Source organism: Myotis lucifugus, unplaced genomic scaffold (assembly GCF_000147115.1).
Source record: "Myotis lucifugus unplaced genomic scaffold, Myoluc2.0 scaffold_46, whole genome shotgun sequence".
Taxonomy (NCBI): domain Eukaryota; kingdom Metazoa; phylum Chordata; class Mammalia; order Chiroptera; family Vespertilionidae; genus Myotis; species Myotis lucifugus.
Genome location: NW_005871094.1, coordinates 3,387,369 through 3,408,817, shown reverse-complemented (window position 1 = coordinate 3,408,817; position 21,449 = coordinate 3,387,369). Strand labels below are relative to the sequence as shown.

General features: G+C 42.0%; 1 protein-coding gene across 1 annotated transcript in view; it reads left to right on the top strand.

The window, feature by feature from the left end:
* EXOC4 (exocyst complex component 4) overlaps positions 1–21,449 on the top strand; it is a 719,168-nt gene that overhangs the window by 551,373 nt on the left and 146,346 nt on the right. Inside the window, exon 12 of the mRNA XM_006088330.3 lies at positions 18,458–18,594. Within this exon, the coding sequence (XP_006088392.3) occupies positions 18,458–18,594 (137 nt within the window). The remainder of the gene's footprint in view (positions 1–18,457; positions 18,595–21,449) is intronic.

The following is a 21,449-nucleotide window of genomic DNA, read 5'->3' as shown; positions in this document are numbered from 1 at the left end:
GAATGAGATGGAGGGCGGCCCTGCTCAGCGTAATCCCCGCACCCAGCGGGGATTCGTCCAGGTCGGCCCCCGCTCTGTGTTCGCGTCTCCCTAGCACTGTGTTTCCCTCCAGCGATGCTCCAGAATGTTCACCAGATGTTGTTCTGGAAAAGACGTTGATACAGGTTCTTCATCACACAGTTTTCCTATTTTTTTTTTATTTTTTTTGCATCTGAGGTAAACTACATCAACTACAGCAGGAAGGTAGAACCCCTGCTCTGAACCAGAATTTTAGGGCAGGAAATCCTTACTGCTTGAGTAAGCGGGGGTCTGGGGGAGGCAGACACAGAGCCACTGGCTTTCCCAAAGCCGACCTGGGGCTCACAGTTACAGGCGTGGGAACTGTAATTGGGCTTCCTCTCTGCAATTAGACGTGGGAACAATGTGAACTGACTTCCAGTTCAGCCCACAGGTGGCCGCTTGGGATCTGGAGCGAGCTGGGTTTTTGACCTCAGGTGCTCTTCTCTGTAGGGTTGCCAGTTATAATTATATGTTCAGGTGTCAATCAGCAAGCAGCCCATCATTTGGCAGTATGGGATAATGAGATGAATCTTGTGCTGATCTTTCAATTCCACAGGCATTTGATACATGCTTTATACATAAAATTCAATAAGATGAGTGTCCATATCTCTGAAAAAGAGCAAGCCCAGGAGCCACGGCGCTCATTTGTCTGACCACCTGGAAATCTCTAGTGATCTCGGCGCTCCTGCCGTTCTTTTCCACCTCTGCCGACACCCAGCCCCCAATGCTGTGAGCCACATCAGCTACCGTTTATCTTCACGATGGCAAAACTCTTCCTCTAACATGGTCATGCCCGCCTTACGTTTCTTTGTGCCACAGTCCCCAGTGAACCCTAAGCCCAGATTTTTACCATGGATCCTAAACTGCCCTTCCCTCCAGCCTTCTCATCCCCAATGAGTCAGTCATTAATTCCTGAGTTTCTCCCTCTGATTCTGCCTCCCTCCCTCTTCTCCTTCCTCCTCCTCCTTATTTTTATTCTTTGTGAGAGCAGGGCCTCTGGTGCCAGACTCACTAGCTTTGCACCTGGCTCCACTAATCTTGATTGTGTTTCCCTCGCTTACTACCAAGCTTTTTCTGCCTCGGCTTTATCATCTTTATTATGTCAAGTGGACATAATATTATCATCTACCTCATAGAGTTATCATGGGGATTAAATATGCCAATTATTTTTAAAGCACCTACAATAACACCTGGCATATAGTAAGCAAATATGCATGTTTATTTAATAAAATAAACTCTCCTAGCTGTTATCCAGCTCTAACCTGCTTCTTATTATGAGGTAGTTCACGACTGAAAGGAGAATAGCAAAAGGAACACATGAAAATAAAAGGAGGGGAAGACTGGCCTGGCATTGTCACACAGGAATGGGAAACATGGTCACATGAACGAACAGGAAATGTAACACTGGAATGGAAGCAGGAAAAGGGTTAATGAGATGAACCGAGGAAGGCTGGAGCTAAGGCAAGTTGGCACATCAATAAAAAAATAGTTCTGTTTCTGAATAATCCACTAAGATTAAAAAATAGAAAATGCTCTCTCTCTCTCTCTCTCTCTCTCTCTCTCCCTCTCTCTCTCTCTTTGTCTCTTTTTCTCTGTTAAAAATTTTACTGTGGCCGAAACCGGTTTGGCTCAATGGATAGAGCGTCGGCCTGCGGACTGAAAGGTCCCAGGTTCGATTCTGGTCAAGGGCATGTACCTGGGTTGCGGGCACATCCCCAGTAGGAGATGTGTAGGAGGCAGCTGATCGATGTTTCTCTCTCATCGATGTTTCTAACTCTCTATCTCTCTCCCTTCCTCTCTGTAAAAAATCAATAAAATATATTAAAAAAAATTTTACTGTGTTCATATTTAAATTAGCTGGTGCAAAATAAATAAATAAAAATAAAAATAAATTAAAAATAGAAAATGTAACTTTTTAATATTTTATTGCAAATGTATACAACCAGGAAAGTAGAGGGATACTTTATAAATGCATAGAAATTTTCCATTTTGACTTAGGCAATTAAACCAATTTTGATCCTTGTTCTAGGCCAGTGATGGCGAGTGAACCTATGACACGTGTGTCAGAGGTGACATGCGAACTCATTTTTTTGGTTGATTTTTCTTTGTTAAATGGCATTTCAATATATAAAATAAATATCAAAAATATAAATCTTTGTTTTACTATGGTTGCAAATATCAAAAAATTTCTATATGTGACACGGCACCAGAGTTAAGTTAGGGTTTTTCAAAATGCTGACACGCCGAGCTCAAAAGGTTCGCCATCACTGTTCTAGGCGGAAATTTGATTGTCACATCCTGAAGGTACTTGGGCTGCATCAGATTTGTACTGAACGAGAGCTGTGGAGCCTGAGTGAGCGTGTGTCCATAGCTGTGGGGAAGCAAGCCCAGGAGCCACAGGGCCATTTGTCTGACCATCTGGAAATCTCTAGTGATCTAAGCACTTAATTTTACCCTCATTTTTAGAACAAAAGGGAGACAATACAAGAAGAAAATGGGCAGCAAGAACATCATACTGTTCATTTTCAAAAAATCTTAGTGATAAAAGGAGCAGAGAGTTTAAAAAGAAAAGAGATGAGAAACCATTAAAATGATTTGAATGCTCTGCCTGTATTTTGCAGTAAGCGCTATTGTTTTCAGTTACATGGGAACTGTGGTAATTTTATGAATCATTAGAGTTTTCTTTCCAAATTATATCTGCGTCTTCTTAAAGTGCCTTCTAGGTTTTCACAGTAAGAGGCTGTTGAACAATTTCATTATTCCATTTAGTACTTTTGAGTTTTGTATTAATTTTGCATTTTAAAAAATGTTATACTTACTTAGAAAAGATAAAATCATGGCATCTGAATCCTTATGTACTTCATTTTTCCAATTTTTTAAAACATATCAGCCCTAGCCAGTTCAGCTTGCGACTGAAGGGTTCTGGGTTTGATTCTGGTCAAGGGCACATGCCAGGTTGCAGGCTCAATCCCCAGTATGGGGCATGCAGGAGGCAGCCAATCAATGATTCTCTCTCATCATTGATGTTTCTATTCTCTCTCCTTCTCCCTTCCTCTCTGAAATCAATAAAAATATATTTTAAAAAATACATAATAATAAAACATAGCCTCTCACTATTCTCACCCTCAGTCTAATGAGAGACTCACAGTGGTTCTCAACGTTCCTAATGCCGTGACCCTTTAATACAGTTCCTCATGTTGTGGTGACCCCAACCATAAAATTATTTTTGTTGCTACTTCATAATTTTGCTACTGTTATGAATCGTAATGTAAATATCTGATATGCTATATGTGTTTTCTGATGGTCGCGACCCACAGGTTGAGAACCGCTGCCTAGAATAAATATGAAGCCCTCATTTGGTAGAAGGACAGTGTTCCAATTAAAAGCAAAACCTTCCCCCAAAACTTAGAGCTGTCACAACCGTTGAACATTGTTCTTTGGCTTATATGTCACATCAGGTATAGTAACCTGCAATAAATGTACTGTTAGTGACAACAAACACACCTTCCTAGAGTGGTCCCCAAAGCCGGTCCACCAGCCCGGGCCAGCCAGTCCAACAGGATCCACAGGAAATGGGTGAAGTCAATAGAGAATGTGTGTGTGTGTGTGTGTGTGTGTGTGTGTGTGTGTGTGTTCTGGTTTACTTTCTTGGGAAAGGTTGCACTTATATTACTATTTTTCCTCCTATTTTTGGTAGTAAAATAATCATACTTTTATCATACTAGTACATTTCTAAAACAATGGAATTGAAGGTGCTCTGGTTTTGTTTCGTTTTATTTTAAGCATCATAATTTGTGAAATAAGAAGTTGGGTGTATGTTGATCCATTTATTTTTCCTGGTCGGTGAAATCCTAAAGTTTGGAAATCATTGTATTGTGTTGGCTGTATCCTTCCCAGTGGCATGGGTGTTTCCTGTGTGAAGACACTGTGTTAGAAAGAAATGCATCAAAGCTTCCATAGTCCGGTTATGAACCACCAGCTCTTCTTGGACTCGGGAGAAGAGTGCATTCTTGGGCAGGATGTGGGTGGTTCTGTTCCTGTCACACAGACATTGGCAGGATGCCACTGAGTTTGCTTCTCAGATTGCGTTCTGGTAATTTCTAATTCCATATGGGCCTGTTTCTGCACAGATAACGTGCTTTCATAGCTAAGATCTAGGAAAGGTAGTGTGACAGACTCAGCTCCTAAACTTGGGGAAATGAGTTAAAGCCCTCCTTGGCCTTATGGTGGGCAGGATAGAGATGTCACCATGGTTAATGAAGGGTGTCACATCTTTCGTGAATAAAGAAAGGGAGAGTAATTTGTTCCATATCCCCAAGGCAGGTGGTGTTTGGAATCATTTGATTTTTGCCCAGTGGTGCACAGTATTTTTCCCAGCATGCCGAAGTCACGGAGCACTTAACTTGATTCCTAGAAAGAGCTGGAATGGTGGGTTTACAACGACCAGTTTTGTCAAGAACAAGATCTACTTTTTAAAATTCATTAACTCTTGCCTGGCCAGTGTGGCTCAGGGGTTGAGCGTTGATCCATGAACCAGGAGATCACGGTTCGATTCCCAGTCAGGGCATATGTCTGAGTTTCGAGTTGCGGGCTGGATTCCCAGTAGGGGGCAGCCAATCAATGATTCTTGCTCATCGTTGATGTTTCTATCCCTCGCGCTCTCTCTCCCTTCTCTCTGAAATCAATAAACACATTTTAAAAAATAAATAAAATTCGTTAGCTCCTCTCAAATGTTGTTGTCCCTCTGGGTCTGAGACACTGTATCTCTACCCTTTAACCAACTTCCCCTGGTGCATGTATGTTTGTGCGCTCTCTCTCCCGCTCCTCCCCAAACAGCTCCAGATGTGCTGCTTTCCTGGAAGCCCCGCTCCCCGCTCCTTCTCCTCCTTGGAGGGCTCTGGATCTCACCCCTGAGGTGCGGGAGTAACTGAGGCTGAAACGATGTGTGGGAAACTTGTCAGCATAATTGATGATTATATGGTGTGAGCCTCCAAAGACAGGCGAGCTGCACAGAGCGGAGCAAACGTGTGTGTGGTGTGCCTCTCCCACGGGCCCAGCCCCACGTCCTCTTCTGACATGTTGATTTATAGACCTGTGGCTCTTCCCTAATGAATTGTGCCCCTGCGTGGGTCACTGGGGCCTCCTGCTGAAGGGACCTTGCCTTTGCCAGCAAAAGGAAGAACCGTAGAGGTTCTGCTTCGTGAATTTCCAGATTTGTTTGTTTATTGGCACTAAATGGAGTGGCTGAGGACATGTGATCTTTAAAAGGACAGAATAGCCCCATAAAATGCTGGAATAATACCGTTACATCAAGAGAGGGATTTCTGTGAAGGCAGATGCTTTGCGACGTTACAGAACCTAGTCAAAGTGGAATGAGAATTTGAGGGACATGGAGAAATGCAGGCATCTGAGACCACCTCTGATGGCAGCTTCGTGTTCTAGAGTTCTTTACGAACCTCTATTTCTGAGTGCTATTCTTATTCCTTGAAACTGCTTTAGGTGTCAGACTTGCTCAAATATAGGAATGATAATGACTGCTCTACTTTCTGCAATCTGCTGGGGTATCGATTGAGATATTTGCAAAGCACTCTGAGTTCTCAGGAGAAAGGGTGTTAGAAAATGCTGTGGTGATATTGTTAGCAGGGCATGGAAAATTATGCAAAAACATAATTTCCGAAAGATGAGCCTGAGAAAGTTTGAATTACAGCCTGAGCCTGTATGGCCATCTTCTGTCCAAAGTCCAGTTATTTTGTCTGAGGTCTCAGTTCTGGGTAAGGTAAGGGGTTGGTGTATCAGGAAATTGGGAAGAGAGGGAAGCTGTCATTAAAGAATCTCTTCCCTGTAGGTGCTGGAGTGGCCTGTGTTGCCAGGACAGCCTGCTGAGCAGCAGGAGGCCCCACCTCCGTTTCCTCTCCTGACTCTGTCCTGCCTACTTGCTGGATCACTCACACCTTCCTCTCACTGACATATGTCTCAAATGGGTCTCTTGTCCCTCGCCACACACTGCCTTCACAGCTTCCTGTAAATCTGGTTCTGCTGTCACCAAAACCACTGCTAAAACCGTCATCTGAAGGTCACAGTGACCTTCCATAATCACTCATCATTCACTTCACCACATTGTAGCTGAAAAAGACTAACTCATCACTCACTGTTTCTTTGTTTCTGCTAGAAGCAACAAAAGATGCAGGTTGCCTGAGTCCAAATCCTGGATGAACTAATTATGTGACCTCGGCCAACTCTTTGATCTCTTAGTACTTCTATTTCCTCAACTGTAAAATAGGGATAATTACCCACCTTATACACGTTAAATAAAATTTATAGGAGTTAAATAAGATAATGCATATGAAGCACTTAGACCTATATTGTATGGCACACTTCGTTATAATTGTGGATTCCCAGATGTAGCATAATGTAGTGCCTGGCACATAGTAGGTACTCAGTAAATATTGGATAGATTGACAGATGAATGACAGGTAGTTTATTCTAATATTCACATTTATTCTAGACTATAAATGCTATTGATAGTAAATATAAGTGTTATTCATAATTACAGGTACGCTCAATATAAGAAAAAGGAAATAATGGTACTTGGATATTTTGTCTTCACCATCAAGTTAACGAGGGGCTAGAACAGGGGTGGGCAAACTCTTTGACTCGAGGGCCACAATGGGTTCTTAAACTGGACCGGAGGGCCGGAACAAAAGCATGGATGGAGTGTTTATGTGAACTAATATAAATTCAAAGTAAACATCATTACATAAAAGGGTACGGTCTTTTTTTTTTTTTAGTTTTATTCATTTCAAACAGGCCGGATCCGGCCTGCGCGGGCCGTAGTTTGCCCATGGCTGGGCTAGAATTTGGTTACCTTTGAAGACCTATTTTCTATAAGGTCATTTATATTTGTGTGTGTGTGTTTTCATGCCTTTTAACTTTTATACTGCTTCCTTTATTACAGTTTTCTTTGAGCAAATTATGTGACATAAAATTCCAGGGAGTACGTCCTCCATTGGAATTCTTCCTTCCAAAGAATCCAAGGAGTAAGTCCAATATTATTAGGCCATTTGCACAGAAAGACAATATTTAGAAAGATATAGCTGGGACATAAAATTCCAGGGAGTACGTCCTCTGTTGTAATTCTTCTTTCCACAAGATTCTAGGGAGGAAGTCCTCCATTGGAGTTCTTTCCACAAGATTCCATAATTACTCTGTTGGAGTTCTTCTTTCCACAAGATTCCAGGGAGGAGGTCCTCCACTGGAGTTTTTTTCACAATATTCCAGGGAGGAAGTCCTCCATTGGAGTTCTTCTTTCCATGTTGGAGAACTCTGTGTCTGGGTTGTTACTTAAAAGTCAGATGCCCTTCCCCTAGACCTTTCTTTTTCTTGAAACTCTTCTACCTTAGCTTTTATTTTGTTTTGTTTTCTTGATATCTGTTTTGTCTTTGACCCACTCTTTTTTTCTGTTGAACCCTCTTTTTCTCCTATCATGAATGTCCAAGCCACCCTAAACTATTGTTGGGGCCTAAGTCAATCTTCTTGTTTGAACATTCACTTCTCTAATTCATCCCATATGTCAACCTGATAAAATCCTTCTTCATCTAACACCATTTCCCAGGAGGAGGCACAGTATGGAGTATTAAAGAGAACATAGAAATGGTCATCAAAAAGCCTGAATTCTTGCTTGTTTTCAAATCTCTCTCTTTTTTTATCTTGCTGCTTTTAAGATTTTTCTGTTTATCACTAGTTTTCAACAATTTGATTATAATGTGATTTGCTATATTAAATCTTTATATATCATGTTCCATCACATCTGCAAACCTGCACAAGCTGGCTTCCTCACATTAGTGATGCTAAGATTGACCTCTGAAAGAGATTGTGACCATCTGATCCCCCCGTGGGGCAGTTACAGTCTTCCTCATATGACCAGAAAGTCATCTGTCCGGTATAACCTTGCCATTACAAAATTGTTCCTTTCCTATCAACTTTCATCTGTTTGTCTGAGCACTAGTTGATAATTTTTACCTGACCAACTGTTCTATTTGGGGGCTCCAAAATGATTTTCTGGTTCTGTTTTTTCGTGCCTACGCTGGCAGTCTTCCTTAAAGAGCTTTCATTATTTAGTAATCGCAAAATAAAGATCCTTCTGGAAAGACAGAGTAAATGTCTAATTCTTTCTCTTTATTTATTAATTCTCAAAGAGGAATTTGATAAATGAGAGGTTGTTTTTGTTTTTTGCTTTCTCTGCGCATTGATTTTTTTTATATTTTTAAAATAAATATGATCACCTGCAATAATTTATTCTGTTTTGATACTCTAATCATCAGCTCTGGCCAGAGGGAGCTGGATTTAGTTTTTAGACCTGGTTTCTAGATTTTGAAGTATCCTAAATTAGCTATGTATCTATGATAGGCCCTTTAGTATTTGACTTAGTTGTTTTCCTTTTGTTAAAACTAAAGAATTAGACTAGGTAGCAAGAGTTACTTTCAGCTCTAGAATTAGGATTCTGAGCTCCACTACCTAACACCGTGGTCTGTTTCTCTCCATCTGCACCTGTCATTCACACCATCCACAGGCTGGCTCCCAAGTCCAGTCAACCCTTTCTCCTCCAAGTCCTCAACAGGAATCCCCTCCTGTAGCCACTCTGGTCCCCTGTTTGCTCACCCTTACTCCCAGCCTTTGCATACACCTTTTATCTTGTCTAAAATACCTTTCCTCTTCCTCTCCAAACCTCACCCATCCCCCATCCACATTTCAGGCTCTCCCACCCTTTTACTCCTATTCTCCTATATTGTCTGTTGCACTTACTTGCAACTTCTCTTGGAATATTACTTGTTTGTTGTTCCAAATGATATTCTGTTTCATTATCAACTACATTATCATCACCCCCTGGAAAAAGAGACCATGTTTTCAACCAAGAACATTGCCTGGAACAAAAGAAGTGCTATAGCAATTCTTATACTTTTTGGTATAGTAATTATTATACTTTTCAGTCCCCCCTAACATGTAGTACTATGTATTTTGCTGAATAGCAACCTTAAGGTCTTTTGAAATGTGTGATATATGGTGTGTGTGTCTGTCTGTCTATTGGGACCCTGCAGGTGGGCATATGTCTTACAAGTGCTAATGTGCACCTACCTGTTCATTGATTTATTTCCACTCTCTGGGTCCCATTATACATCAAGGGGAATTGATCACCTGGATATAGAGTAGCATTGATTTGAAGTATGTAAGTCAACAAATATTTCTTTTATTACCTCATATTAGTTAGGGAAACAAAGATGCCCCTGGGATCTTATTGCCTAATTATACACAACTATTGTACACTTCTTTCCCTTTCCTGCTATTTTGTTTTGAATATGAAATCACAAATCCCTAAAGAAACTTCCTAACATACCAGCTGTACTTATCAGATATATTAGGGATAGAGTTTATTCAACCAGAAATAATACTTTACCTAAAATGTTAAAAAATATATTATCAGTAATTTACTTCACATACATTTTCCAAGTTTTTAATTAGGAAATAAAAATTTTTAAATTGATTTTTAGAGGAAGAAGAAGGGAAAGGGAGAGAGAAAGAAGCATCAGTGAGAGAGCAAAACATTGATCAGCTGCCTCCTGCACATTCTCTGCCGGGAAGCCAGCCTGCAACCCAGGCATGTGTGCTGGCCAGGAATCAAACCAGCAACCTTTCAGTGCACAAGTCGATGCCCAACCAACTGAGCCACACTGGCCAGGTGGCAAATTCTATCTAATTAAAAAAGGGGGGGGGGTAATATGCAAATTAGCCATCACTCCATCGCAAAAGATGGCAGCGCCCATAGGCAAAAGATGGCAGCGCCCAGTCCCCTCAGCCCTGCTGGAGTCCCCCAGTCCTGGGGGGCGGCCACTGAGACCGGGCATCATGAGCAGCCTGGTGGAATGCTTGCTTTGTCGCTGCTGTGACGAGGCAAGTGTCCTGCCCCGGCCATGGAGAGTTTCTGGGCTGTGGAGAGCTTCTGGGCAGGGGGCGCAGAGCGGCCAGGCCCCACAGAGAACAGAGAACCACAGGGAGTGGGCCTAAGCCATCAGGGCTCCCGGGTTGGAGAGGGATCCCAGATTGGAGAGGGCTCCCCTGAGGGCTCCCAGATTGGAGAGGGTGCAGGTCGGGCTGAGGGACCCACCCCCTATGCACGAATTTCGTGCACCGGGCCTCTAGTAAATTCTATAATTACTTACGTGAATTCTAAAGGGATACAGTTTTCCTAACTGTACAACCTTTTTGGCTCAGATTTTCTTTGTTAAGCCTATTCATAAATTCTTCCTGACTCTTTAGGCTGCCAAACAGAGCTTCAGAATGTATTCCCCTGTTGTCTGTATGAATATATTTGTCCTTTTGACAGTGGGACCTTTTGAAATGATCTTCCTTCACTTTGAGTGGATTATCCAGTGATTAGTGATATCAGATTGGATTAGTTTGTGTGTTTTCTTGTTGGAAAAGGGGAACAGAGGGATATTAAAAATATTTAGGTTCTATGTTTGTGTATGTTATAGAAGAACCTCCAGGATCTAGCTTCTAGCTGCCTTCCTCAGCTCGCCGTCCTGATCTACACACACACACACACACCCTTCACCCAGCCTGAAGAACCACTTGCAAATCCTGAATCCCACACCATGTCATGTTTATGCTGCTGCATTACTTGAGTGCTTCTTCTCCCATCTTTTTAATCTACAAGTTGCTGTTTATCTTTCAGGACTCAGTTCAATGATAACATCCTCTTCCTCACCACTCCCCACCTTCCACTGCAGCCTGGTGAGCTCTCTCCTCCCCGGCCCTCCACTGGACGGGGTACAGATGCTGGAGTAGCACTGTGACACTTCATTGTTTTACTAACATCTGAGATCACTGGAGGGCGGCAGTCTTGTCTCATCTGGCTTTTTGTTGCCTACAGTTACCCTAATATTTGGCACAGAGACAATATTACTTAATAAATATGTATTAATCTTAGTTAAATTCCCTGCTCTTTCTCCAAATAACTTCTGATCCTCCTGAACACTTTTTTATTTAGTGGCCTATAGTAGTGTTGCCAACAGTACTGCTACATCTCCACATTTTAAATATATGCCACAAGAGAAAGCATTATGATAAAATAGTCATACACGTACAGATGGTTTGCTCAGACACATTTTGGAAGTGGTACCAATTCATTTGTATTAGGGTTGGACATAAACTGTTCAGAATTGATATTTAACATGCACAGGTGTAACCACCAGCCAGATGTCTCTCCCTCCCCTTGCAAAGGTGAAAGAGAACCAAAGGGAAGGGGTGAGAGGTGTTTTAGGTGTTTCTAACAGGAGGACCTAATAGGGGCTAGGGAGAGTCTTCCCACAGAAAGGAGTGTTTAGTTGTAACCTGAAAGATAAGAAAAAATACTTGAGCCCTGGTCTGTGTTGTTCAGTGGTTAGAGCATCAGCCTGCATCTGGGTACGTGCCGGAGGCAACCAATCAATGTTATCAATGTTTCTCTCTCTCTGTCTGTCTGTCTGTCTGTCTCTCTCTCTCCCTGTCACTCTCTCTTTTTCTCCCCCTCCCTCCCTCCTTTCCACTCTCTCTAAAAATCAATGGAAAAAAATATCCTCAGGTGAGGATTAATAAAAAGAAAAAATACTCTAGAAAAGCAAAAAAGGGACAGAAGTTTGCAGGAAGTATACGGCCCTGCAAGGAGAGGAAGAACTGAAGAAGCCCAGGTAGCCAGGTCCTAGAGGGGCAAGAGGGAAGTGGTAGGCGAAGAGGCTGGAGGGTAGACAGAGCCCTGTCATGAAGGCCTTATGGGTAATCTGGAAAATATGGGCCCTAGTGCATGAAAGAGCGGTAAATTGGTGAGAAATAGAATCAGATATAATTTTACATTTTTTCTTTTGATATTAAAATTACAAACTGTGGAGTGCACAAATCTTAAGAGCAAAGAGTTTTTACATATGTTTTTACTTAGGCAACAGCTGCCCAAGCAAGATATTTTCAGCACCTGGCAGGTTCTTCCCTTCCCATCAGGACTGGCTCCTCCACTGTTCTGACTTCTATCCCCAGAGCTTACTTTTACCTTTTTCTTGAACCACAATAATAACAAAACCATGTTACTTGCACTCAGCCTGTGGTCTGTGAAACATCCCTGTTGTCAAGTGTAGCAATAGTTCCTCCATTTCATCTCTGTGCTGCATTCCACTGTATGAATTCACCTCAATTTATTTACCCATTCAATTATTGATGGGCATGAGGATCGCTTTCATTCTTATTATTGGTTATTATAAGGAACACATCTGTGAATATTGTGTTCATGTTTTGCTGGACATCAGCACTCACTTCTGCGGGAGATACAGCTGTGTAAAGGCCTGCCTGTGCGGGGAAGGGTGACGGAGGAGAGTGGAAGGCCAGTTCCTCAGGCAATGAACCCCTGGGAACAGCCTTTTACCAGCGGGCTCACTGAGAAAGCAAGCACCTTCAGTGCATTCTCAACATCACACAAATCAAAATGGAGATTAGAAACAGCAGATTTCCTTTTGGCTTTTGTCAGTAGTCATTGTTCGTTACTATTTTCCTAATTAAGGTAAAATTGGTATGTAACATTATGTAATTTTCAGGTATCCAGCATTATAATTTGGTATTTGTTACACTACAGAGTGATCACCACCGTAAGACTGGAGTTAGCATTGTTTACAGCCAGCTAATTGGGAGGACAATATGGTATGGCAAGTTTTGCAAATTATAGTTGATTCTGTAACAATAAACAGAAACATTATTGTTATCATCAGACATTCAGGTAGCCCCTCCCTCCACAATTGCTGTATGTGTGTGTGGTAGTGGGTGTGTCTGAAGTGATAGATGATTTGTTTATGTTTCTTTCAAATTCTTCCTAAAGCAGTTTCCCAGAACCCTCAGTTCTTTGTGGCATCTCTGAGCCATCCCTGCTCCACAGGTAAAACAGCACAAATACAGAGCTGCCATGGTCCAGACTTGTGTTTTTTTCCTCAATTGTGAATTTATTTATGTGTTAAAACTTTAAAATTATCATGTTTAGTTGTATATATGTGTGTGTGTATACATACATACATACTAGGGGCACAGTGCACAAATTTGTGCACCTTGAAAGGAACTGTGGGCCACAAGGCTGTGGTGGGCACAGGGACTGGTCTCAGCCCATCCTCTGCGCACCTACCCGTCCTTTCCCACCACAGTCCCCAGTGCCATCTGCCTGCGGCCCCACTCCCTCCACCACCGCTCCCACGCACTGACAGTGCTGGCCCCACTTGCACCCGCTGACACTGCAGAGTTATTGGAACCGGTGCCAGTAGCAAGTGTGAGTGGCAGCTGCTGCCCCGATCACCCCTCAGAAGCAGGGGGAGGTGGAGAAGCCCTCAGGGGAAATCAGGGTGGCGCCGGGTGTGGGCAGCAGGTGTGAGCAGCAGCAGGTGCAAGCACTGGGCGGGACCGCAGCACACGGGAACAAAGAATTTTCAGTAACCACCAGAGGCTTGCCCCAATGACAGCGACTGGTGCCCCGCCTTAGTCTGGTGCCCCCATTCACCTGCTCCACCATCCTGCCGCAGATGATGCCCGCCATATTCTGCACTCTGCTGCCTACTGCCAACGCCACCATGTTCCGCGTGTTCCCCCTGTTGGTCAGTGCACGTCATAGCAACCAGTTGCTCAGTTGTTCTGCCATTCAGTCTATTTGCATATTAGGGTTATATATATATAGATATACTAGAGGCCCGGTGCACAAAATTCGTGCACTCAGCGGGAGGGAGGTCCCTCAGCCTGGCCTGCACCCTCTTGCAGTCCAGGAGCCCTCAGGGGATATCCAACTGATGGCTTAGGCCCGCTTCCCGCGGGGGTGCGGGCTAAGGTTGCAGTTGGACATCCTTAGCATTGCCACAGAGGCGGGAGAGGCTCCTGCCACTGCCGCTGCGCTTGTCAGCCATGAGCCTGGCTTCTGGTGCATTGACCACCAGGGGGCAGCTCCTGAATTGAGCGTCTGCCCCCTGGTGGTCAGTGTGCATCATAGCAACCAGTCATTTAGTTGATTTGCTTATTAGCCTTTTATTATATAGGATATGGTTGACATTATAGAAAATAATACAGTCAGGTGTTTTTATAGAAAAATCCAAGACCTTCAGTGACAATCAGTGTTCAGTCTTCATTTGGAAATTGAGACCCAATAATGTGTACTGAAGAGCTGTGTTCTAATTCCACCTGACCAAGTCAGGGTTTTAACCCACTACCTGGCCTTCTAATTTTACTCTACATCTGTGTTTTTACCCTGTTCCTAATGGGCTATGCATTTGCATTATTTCATCTAATAAACATTTATAGAGCACTGGCAATATGCCAGAAGCCTTGCTAGTTGGTAGTAGAGGATACAAGGTATAGTTGCTGATCAAAGGAATTTATAGACTAGCAGCAGAGATAGTCAAGTAAGTGACCCAGTGGTTGTCATATCCCACTTGAGACTTGAGATAAAATTATACCCACGGTGCTCTGGTAGCACAGAAGAGGGGCATTTAAATCAGAGCAGGTAACCCTTGAGCCACCTCGTCAAGGATGAAGGGCATGAGCTAGGAAGGGCATACCCAGCATGGAGATTGGGAACCTCAAAGGCACAGAGGCAGGAAGTAGCCTGGTGCAGTCATTCCTGACTAGCAGACGGATGGTTGGAGCCCAGCGTGGGCATGCTCAGGGGAGCTGGAGAGAAGGCTAGAGCGGGAGGCAGGAGATCAACTAAGAACTTGTATGCATGTATGTATAACCCATGGACACAGACAATAGGGTGGTGAAGGCCTGGGGCAGGGCATGGAGGCAGGCTAAAAGGAGTCAATGGGGGAAAAGGGGACATATGTAATACTTTCAGCAATGAAGATTTAATTTATAAAAAACAAAAACACAAAGCTGGGTATAGGAAAGGGTGTAGTCTGAGGACGAGACCTGGATTCTCCCCTGTTCCCATCTAGACTCTGCGTCCTCAAGCTTGTCATCTGGCCTAGTGTCCTCATCAGTGTGACCAGAGAACTGGGAGAGTTGTCCCCAAACCATGTTCTGGAAACATTGTCCTGGTAGATGCAAAAAGATATGCTATGAAAAATTGTTCTTTACTTAAATCGTTAGGGGAAGTTTGACTACCACATTCTCCTCTAAGATTCACCATGGCATCAGCATGTTAAGTTTCCAGTCCTCCAGTGAAGAAACCACTTCAGGTTTCTCTAACTCGGCATTTGTCAAGTTATTTGAACTTAGAGCCAATTTCTTATAATATCACTGTCAGTATCATGCTACAGAGCCCCATTTTAGCAAAAAATGAACAAGGCCTCAAAGAGCCACATGTCTTCATTTATTTAGTCATTCAGTTTTTGAAAGAGCTGGTCACACACCCTCTCTGTGTTTTAGATTGCTTTGTATCCCCGTAAGAAACTTTGGTTGTTATTATTTCATAGCATCAGCTATCCTGGGAATTTTTTTTCATTTTCTCATTTTTCATGTCATGCCCAGACTTGATTACCTGGTAATAAGTCACAAGAAATGAAAATTGAGTTGTTTCTGTATAAATATCAATCATTTATGATATATTTAATAGAAATTACAATGAATAAAATCAGGGTTTTACTTAGAATTCATTTAATATAGTCAGATACCGGAATTAATAATGAATCAATGAATCATTTGTGATGCCAAAGAGATCATATAATGAAAACAGAACTGACCTTGTTAGGAATCTGATATTTTCAACATTTATCTGTCAGAGCCACTGATTTGGAAATTATTATAAATTCGTGAAAAATAGGAACTTCTTTCCCTTGTAAAAATACCCATCATTTGGCAAACGAGTGTCATTTTCCTTGAGGAGAATGTAGTGACTGGCTATCCAGAGTGCTGCCATGACAAGGTAAACCAAGCAAATAGCTGGAAAATTGTCTGTAATCACAGCATCACAATGGTTGGTGAGCACAACCATTCACATTAACCATGGCATTCTCACTACTTCTCCTGTAGGTCCTGTTTACCCCACATCCTTATCTCCAGGGATTGGTCCTCTATGTCTGCATCTCCCTTCCACTCCCACTGTCATTAGCACAGTGCTGGTCACCCGGAAGCACTGGGATAAATACAGACCAAACTGGTCCACTCAGAGAGGTTTCCAAATGCAGGGATGGCTGTGTCTAGCACCCCTCCCATTCGACAACCGGGTTTATTGATGTGCTTTACTGTTATTAGTCCTGTTTCTTTTATTAGTAGTATCGTCCTGAAGATCCTGAGAAATTATAAGCAAGTAGCAGCCGGGGAGGGTGGGAGCTGGATGAAAGGAGAATGCCAGGCTTGCTTTTGAGAAATTGGTAATCTGGTCAGGCAGCCCCAGCACACCTGGGAGGCCTGGAACAATTACAGTGTTTATTTCCCAGCAGAAGCGCGGGGCACCCAGTGAATACTCGAGTGATGAGGGCCAGTAGATTAGCGGCGCCATCACATTATCCTCGGTTATTAGAAGAGTAAATTGAGTCATAAGAAAGGAAGAGGTTACCCAAACCTGCCCCGGGCTGATTACCAGTGGCATAATTGAAAGGAGAGCCAGGCCCTGTCCCTCAACAATCTGCGCGATCTCCCCCGCTCATCCTGCCCGCGCTCATCTTCCCGCAGAGCTTTGGGTTTGACACTGGCTTTGTCAGGAAGGCTGAAATGGACTCTCCTTTGTTAATTGCTGTCCACATGTTGTAGGATATACTGAGTTCTGAAGCAGGATGAGGATTTTAGATTCTTCTTAGCAGCGTGGGGACATGTAGCTAAGCAGAATCAATTCCTGTCACTCACACACAAATACAGAGAAACGGGATTATGGATCAGGGGAATCTGCAGTGTTTTAATCTTAAAATCAATACAGAAAAGGAAGTTGAACTTGTGGGAATTCTATAGAGATGGTAATTTGGTTTGCCTTACCGAATATAACTGTTCTTCCTTTCTCCTTCTGGATATTTTACTCTGGGGGAAATTACAGGGGCGGGGTGTGGGGGTGGAGAGGGGAAAAAGACAAAAAATCCCTACAAGCAAATAATCTTGAATAAACATACACATGTAAACACATAACAAGCGGATCCTCCATTGTGTAGAAAAAAGCTGCATACTTTTATCCATTCTTTTTATGTTTAGAAGAAAAAGACAGTTAACCAAAAGCCTGTGCCCCACTGTCTGCGTTTAAGCATAATAAAATGCCGTTGATCTTTCATGGGTCACTGTCAGAATGGAAAAAATTGTTTTTTCCAATCTTTACTTTATGGCCAAGTCTGCCGTAGCCTATGCAATTCTGTCTGATTAAATGCGTATTCAACAAACCATTTATTGACCAAAGGATTCCAAGCTGCTAAGCATGTGATTAATATTTACCCCAGTGTAATTCTGCTCCTTTTGAAAGATGAACTAATGGTTTACATAACTCAGTCTTTTCTTAAAGAGTGAAAAATCACTGATTATGCCTCTTTTTAGACATAACACTGGTTTACTGCAGAGTGCTCCCTGTCTCTATGTCGGAGTCTATTTGGACGTTGCTTCTACAGTGGCAACAACAGTAGCAAGTACTGTGATCTCATGAGAAAATGATGGGGCTACAGGCAGAACTCAGGTCTAGCCGGGAGGCAGAACGGTGTAGTTAAAAGAGCAAAGCCTGGAGCCTTCGCTTTGTGTGCTACCTGTTTCTAAGCCTGTTTGTTCATCTTTAAACAGGGATGAATACAGGATTCACCCAGCAGGTGGGCGTGTTGAGAGGCTTAAGTGAGGTGAAGCATGTAGAACCCTAGCACTGTACCTTGTACTTGCAAGAACCAGTAAATGTTCATGATCGTGACGATCATTATGTGTCTCAGTGAGATAACATATGCCATGTATGTAAGAACATTCTAGAGGCTGTAAAGCACAATACAAATGGTGGTTGTTATTCATAATAGATTGATGGTTTTGAAACTTTAAAAATAAGTCATGGAAGGCTTTTTCTTTGTGCTGCCTGCCATAGGTCCCTCATCTCAAAGTACAGACCTGGAGGTGATAAATTCAGGCCCAACTGAATATGTATTCACTTTCTGAAAAGCCACAGAGATAGCTGTGACTGCCCAGAATTCCATGAAATCAATTTGAAAACCCCTAGCCTATGTCCTTTGACAGAAAACACTTCTCAGATCTTGGGAAGACCAGCTGTATGTAAGATACTTATTTTGTTGTCATTTTTAATCAATACTTTTAAATGCCCTCCCAGGAAAGCTTGAGTGTTTGAAATGATTGCATTATTTCAGCCATCTTTCCTTGTCCTACCTATTACTTGAGTAAAAACAAACAAACAAACAAAAAAACAACAACTCCTGAGCCTGTGTCCTCTCTGTGTCCTTGGCAGAGCACAATCATTGTGGAGAAGACAGTGCAAGACCTGCTGAATCTGATGCATGACTTGAGCGCGTACTCAGACCAGTTCCTCAACATGGTGTGCGTGAAGCTCCAGGAGTATAAGGACACCTGCACGGCGGCCTACAGGTAGGACCTGAGCTATGTCACTGGCAACCTGACTGTTGTCTGGTTGGTGAGGCTGCCTTCAGAGCCTCACTCGAAGGAAAGGCCCACCTTTAGTTGGTCAAGGGGCCTGAGGAGAACATGTGCCACAGAAAGAGTCTCCTGGATGCTGATGTCATCCCCCAGAGGGAGGGAAAAGGACAGAGGCGCAGAGGGACAGAGCCACTGAGGACTGCCATCGGTGGCTGAGATGAGGTGTCAGCCTTGATTTCCATGAAAGCTTAGAATCCTAAGATTCATCTTCCTTGAGGACATTCCAGAACTTGATTAGTCCATCATGTGATTCTAAACGATCTTTAAAGTAAAGCAATTTCAAACTCATAGGCACTCTTAATAATCTATAATATGATTTCCTTTTACTTCTTTCAAATGTGTTCCTCTTACTGTTTGATCTATAGCCTTCCTACTGTCATGAAAAGACACTTACACTGTTTTTAGCATCAGCAGAAATGAGCAACCATTGTTATGAACTTGAAAACCTTTAGTTTTTCCCTCTAAGTTCTTTTCCCTGGGTTCAAAAATCTCTTTGAGCTCATGGAAAGGATCATAGCACTTCTCATGAAAAGCTAATTATAGGAGCAAATTATGATCTGGTTGACAAAACCTAACACAATTAGGGGAGAAAGGAATGTATAATAAAATACTACATTTTGTATGATATATAATTAAGCTTAGGCAGGTAAAGTACAGTACATAATCAGGTACTTCTTGTGCAGCAGAGAATATAAGAGCAGAGGGGATGAAAGAGAGAAAGGGTGATTGGAGTCTGGAAAGATTTCAGAGACGATGAGCTCTGTGCTGGGGCTGAGAAAGACAAACGCGATGTAGGAAGTTGCAAAGAGTAAGTAAGGGCTTTGCAGGGGTGGAGAGGAAGCACAGCGCGGTTGCTTGGTATTCAGAGGGGGAATGGAAAGAGGTTTGGATGGAACAGATGTCCTAGTAGAAGGTTGTGAGAGATAATATTTAATAGGAAAAGTAAGACCAATTAACAAAGGGTCTTAAAAGGTAAGACTTGAACATTTCTATATTTTATTGATTTTTTACAGAGAGGAAGGGAGAAGGATAGAGAGTTAGAAACATCGATGAGAGAGAAACATCGATCAGCTGCCTCCTGCATACCCCCTATTGGGGATGTGCCCACAACCAAGGTACATGCCCTTGACCGGAATCGAACCTGGGACCCTTCAGTCCGCAGGCCGACACTCTATCCACTGAGCCAAACCAGTCAGGGCAAGACTTGAACATTTAGATGTTGCATAGTAGACGATAAGGAGTCATTATAAGTGAGCCGGGAAGCCGTGGTCAGAAAGATGAATCTGGCCGAAGAGTATACAACTTAGATTAATACTTTACCACCTTCCAGCAGTAAGTATTGTTTATCCACAGAACATCAACCACCTCACTGAGAGATGCGCTTCCAATGATATTTTACTTTATTTGTTTAAAAGTGATTCATAAAATTATAACATATTTGCCTTTAAAATATACATGTAATCAGTAATTATGCTATAATCAATTGTGTACTAAATAATAATTATTGTGTACTAAATAATAATAATGGCAATTCAAACAAAAATGTTAAAATTTAGTCTTGTGGTAACAGAAAATTTTAATTTATCTTAGATTTTAATTTGTACAAACAGTTTTTGGCAGAACACTACAATAGAGTAATCAATAAGATACTCTCAAGCATAAATATATATTTCTAATGGATGAAATTCAGTGAGGAACTAAAATAGAAATAATAATTCCAAGAGAAAAGTGAACAATACCAACTGTCAGAGAGGACCTTATTCGAATATATTTAATATGTATAATGGTGGATATCAAATCCCTATGGTGTTGAGATTCCACTGGGTACACTTAAAATAGTGCTTTTAAAGTGTCACTATTTATAATATTAAACAAAGTATATTCTTTGCTACCATTTAAGTTCATACTGAAAGATACTAAATATCAATTTTTAAATGTGGGGAGGAGAATATCATTTTTCAAAATTCCTTTAACTGGCACACAAATACAAATTTTAAAAGCCACTGCTCATCATTAGTTCTCTCTGATTGGAATTTCTGGGCCACAGAGTTATATTTTCAGCTTTACAAAAACCCACCTCCAAAGTGATTGTACCAACGTCACATCAACCAAATGAGACTCAAATTGCATATTTTAAGTGTTAAAACAAAATATTTAAAAAAAACCTTTAAAAATTGGTTGCATTTTAATAACATTGTTTTAAGTTTACTGTTAAGTTTGTCTTTAACCTCCATTGAATTTTAAGGTTTTTTTACAAAAGCAAATCATATCCTTTTTTTGCTTATATTTCATTATGGCCAACCAATAATTCTAACAAATAATAATGCTGATGAATATTAATTATAATGGAGACGTTACATAACCTGCCCAAGATAAGGTAAAGTTGATTCTAGAATCTAAACACCGTTGATCACCATTTATATTGTTGTTCTTGTGATTTGTTTTTTTATTATTTTTTTAAATAAATTTTTATTGATTTCAGAGAGGAAGGGAGAGGGAGAGAAAGATAGAAACATCAATGATGAGAGAGAATCATTGATTGGTTGCCTCCTGCACGCTCCCTACTGGGGATCGAGCCCTCAATCCGGGCATGTGCCCTTGACCGGAATTGAACCCAGGACCCTTCAGTCCATAAGCTGACACTCTATCCACTGAGCCAAACCGGCTAGGGCTGTTCTTGTGATTTAGAAAGAAGTTTTTTTTTTAACTTCATACAGATTGGCATCTTACTGGCTGTAGATCTTTTCCTCATCATTTATGATCCTGCCTCTCAGTATGTCACGTGA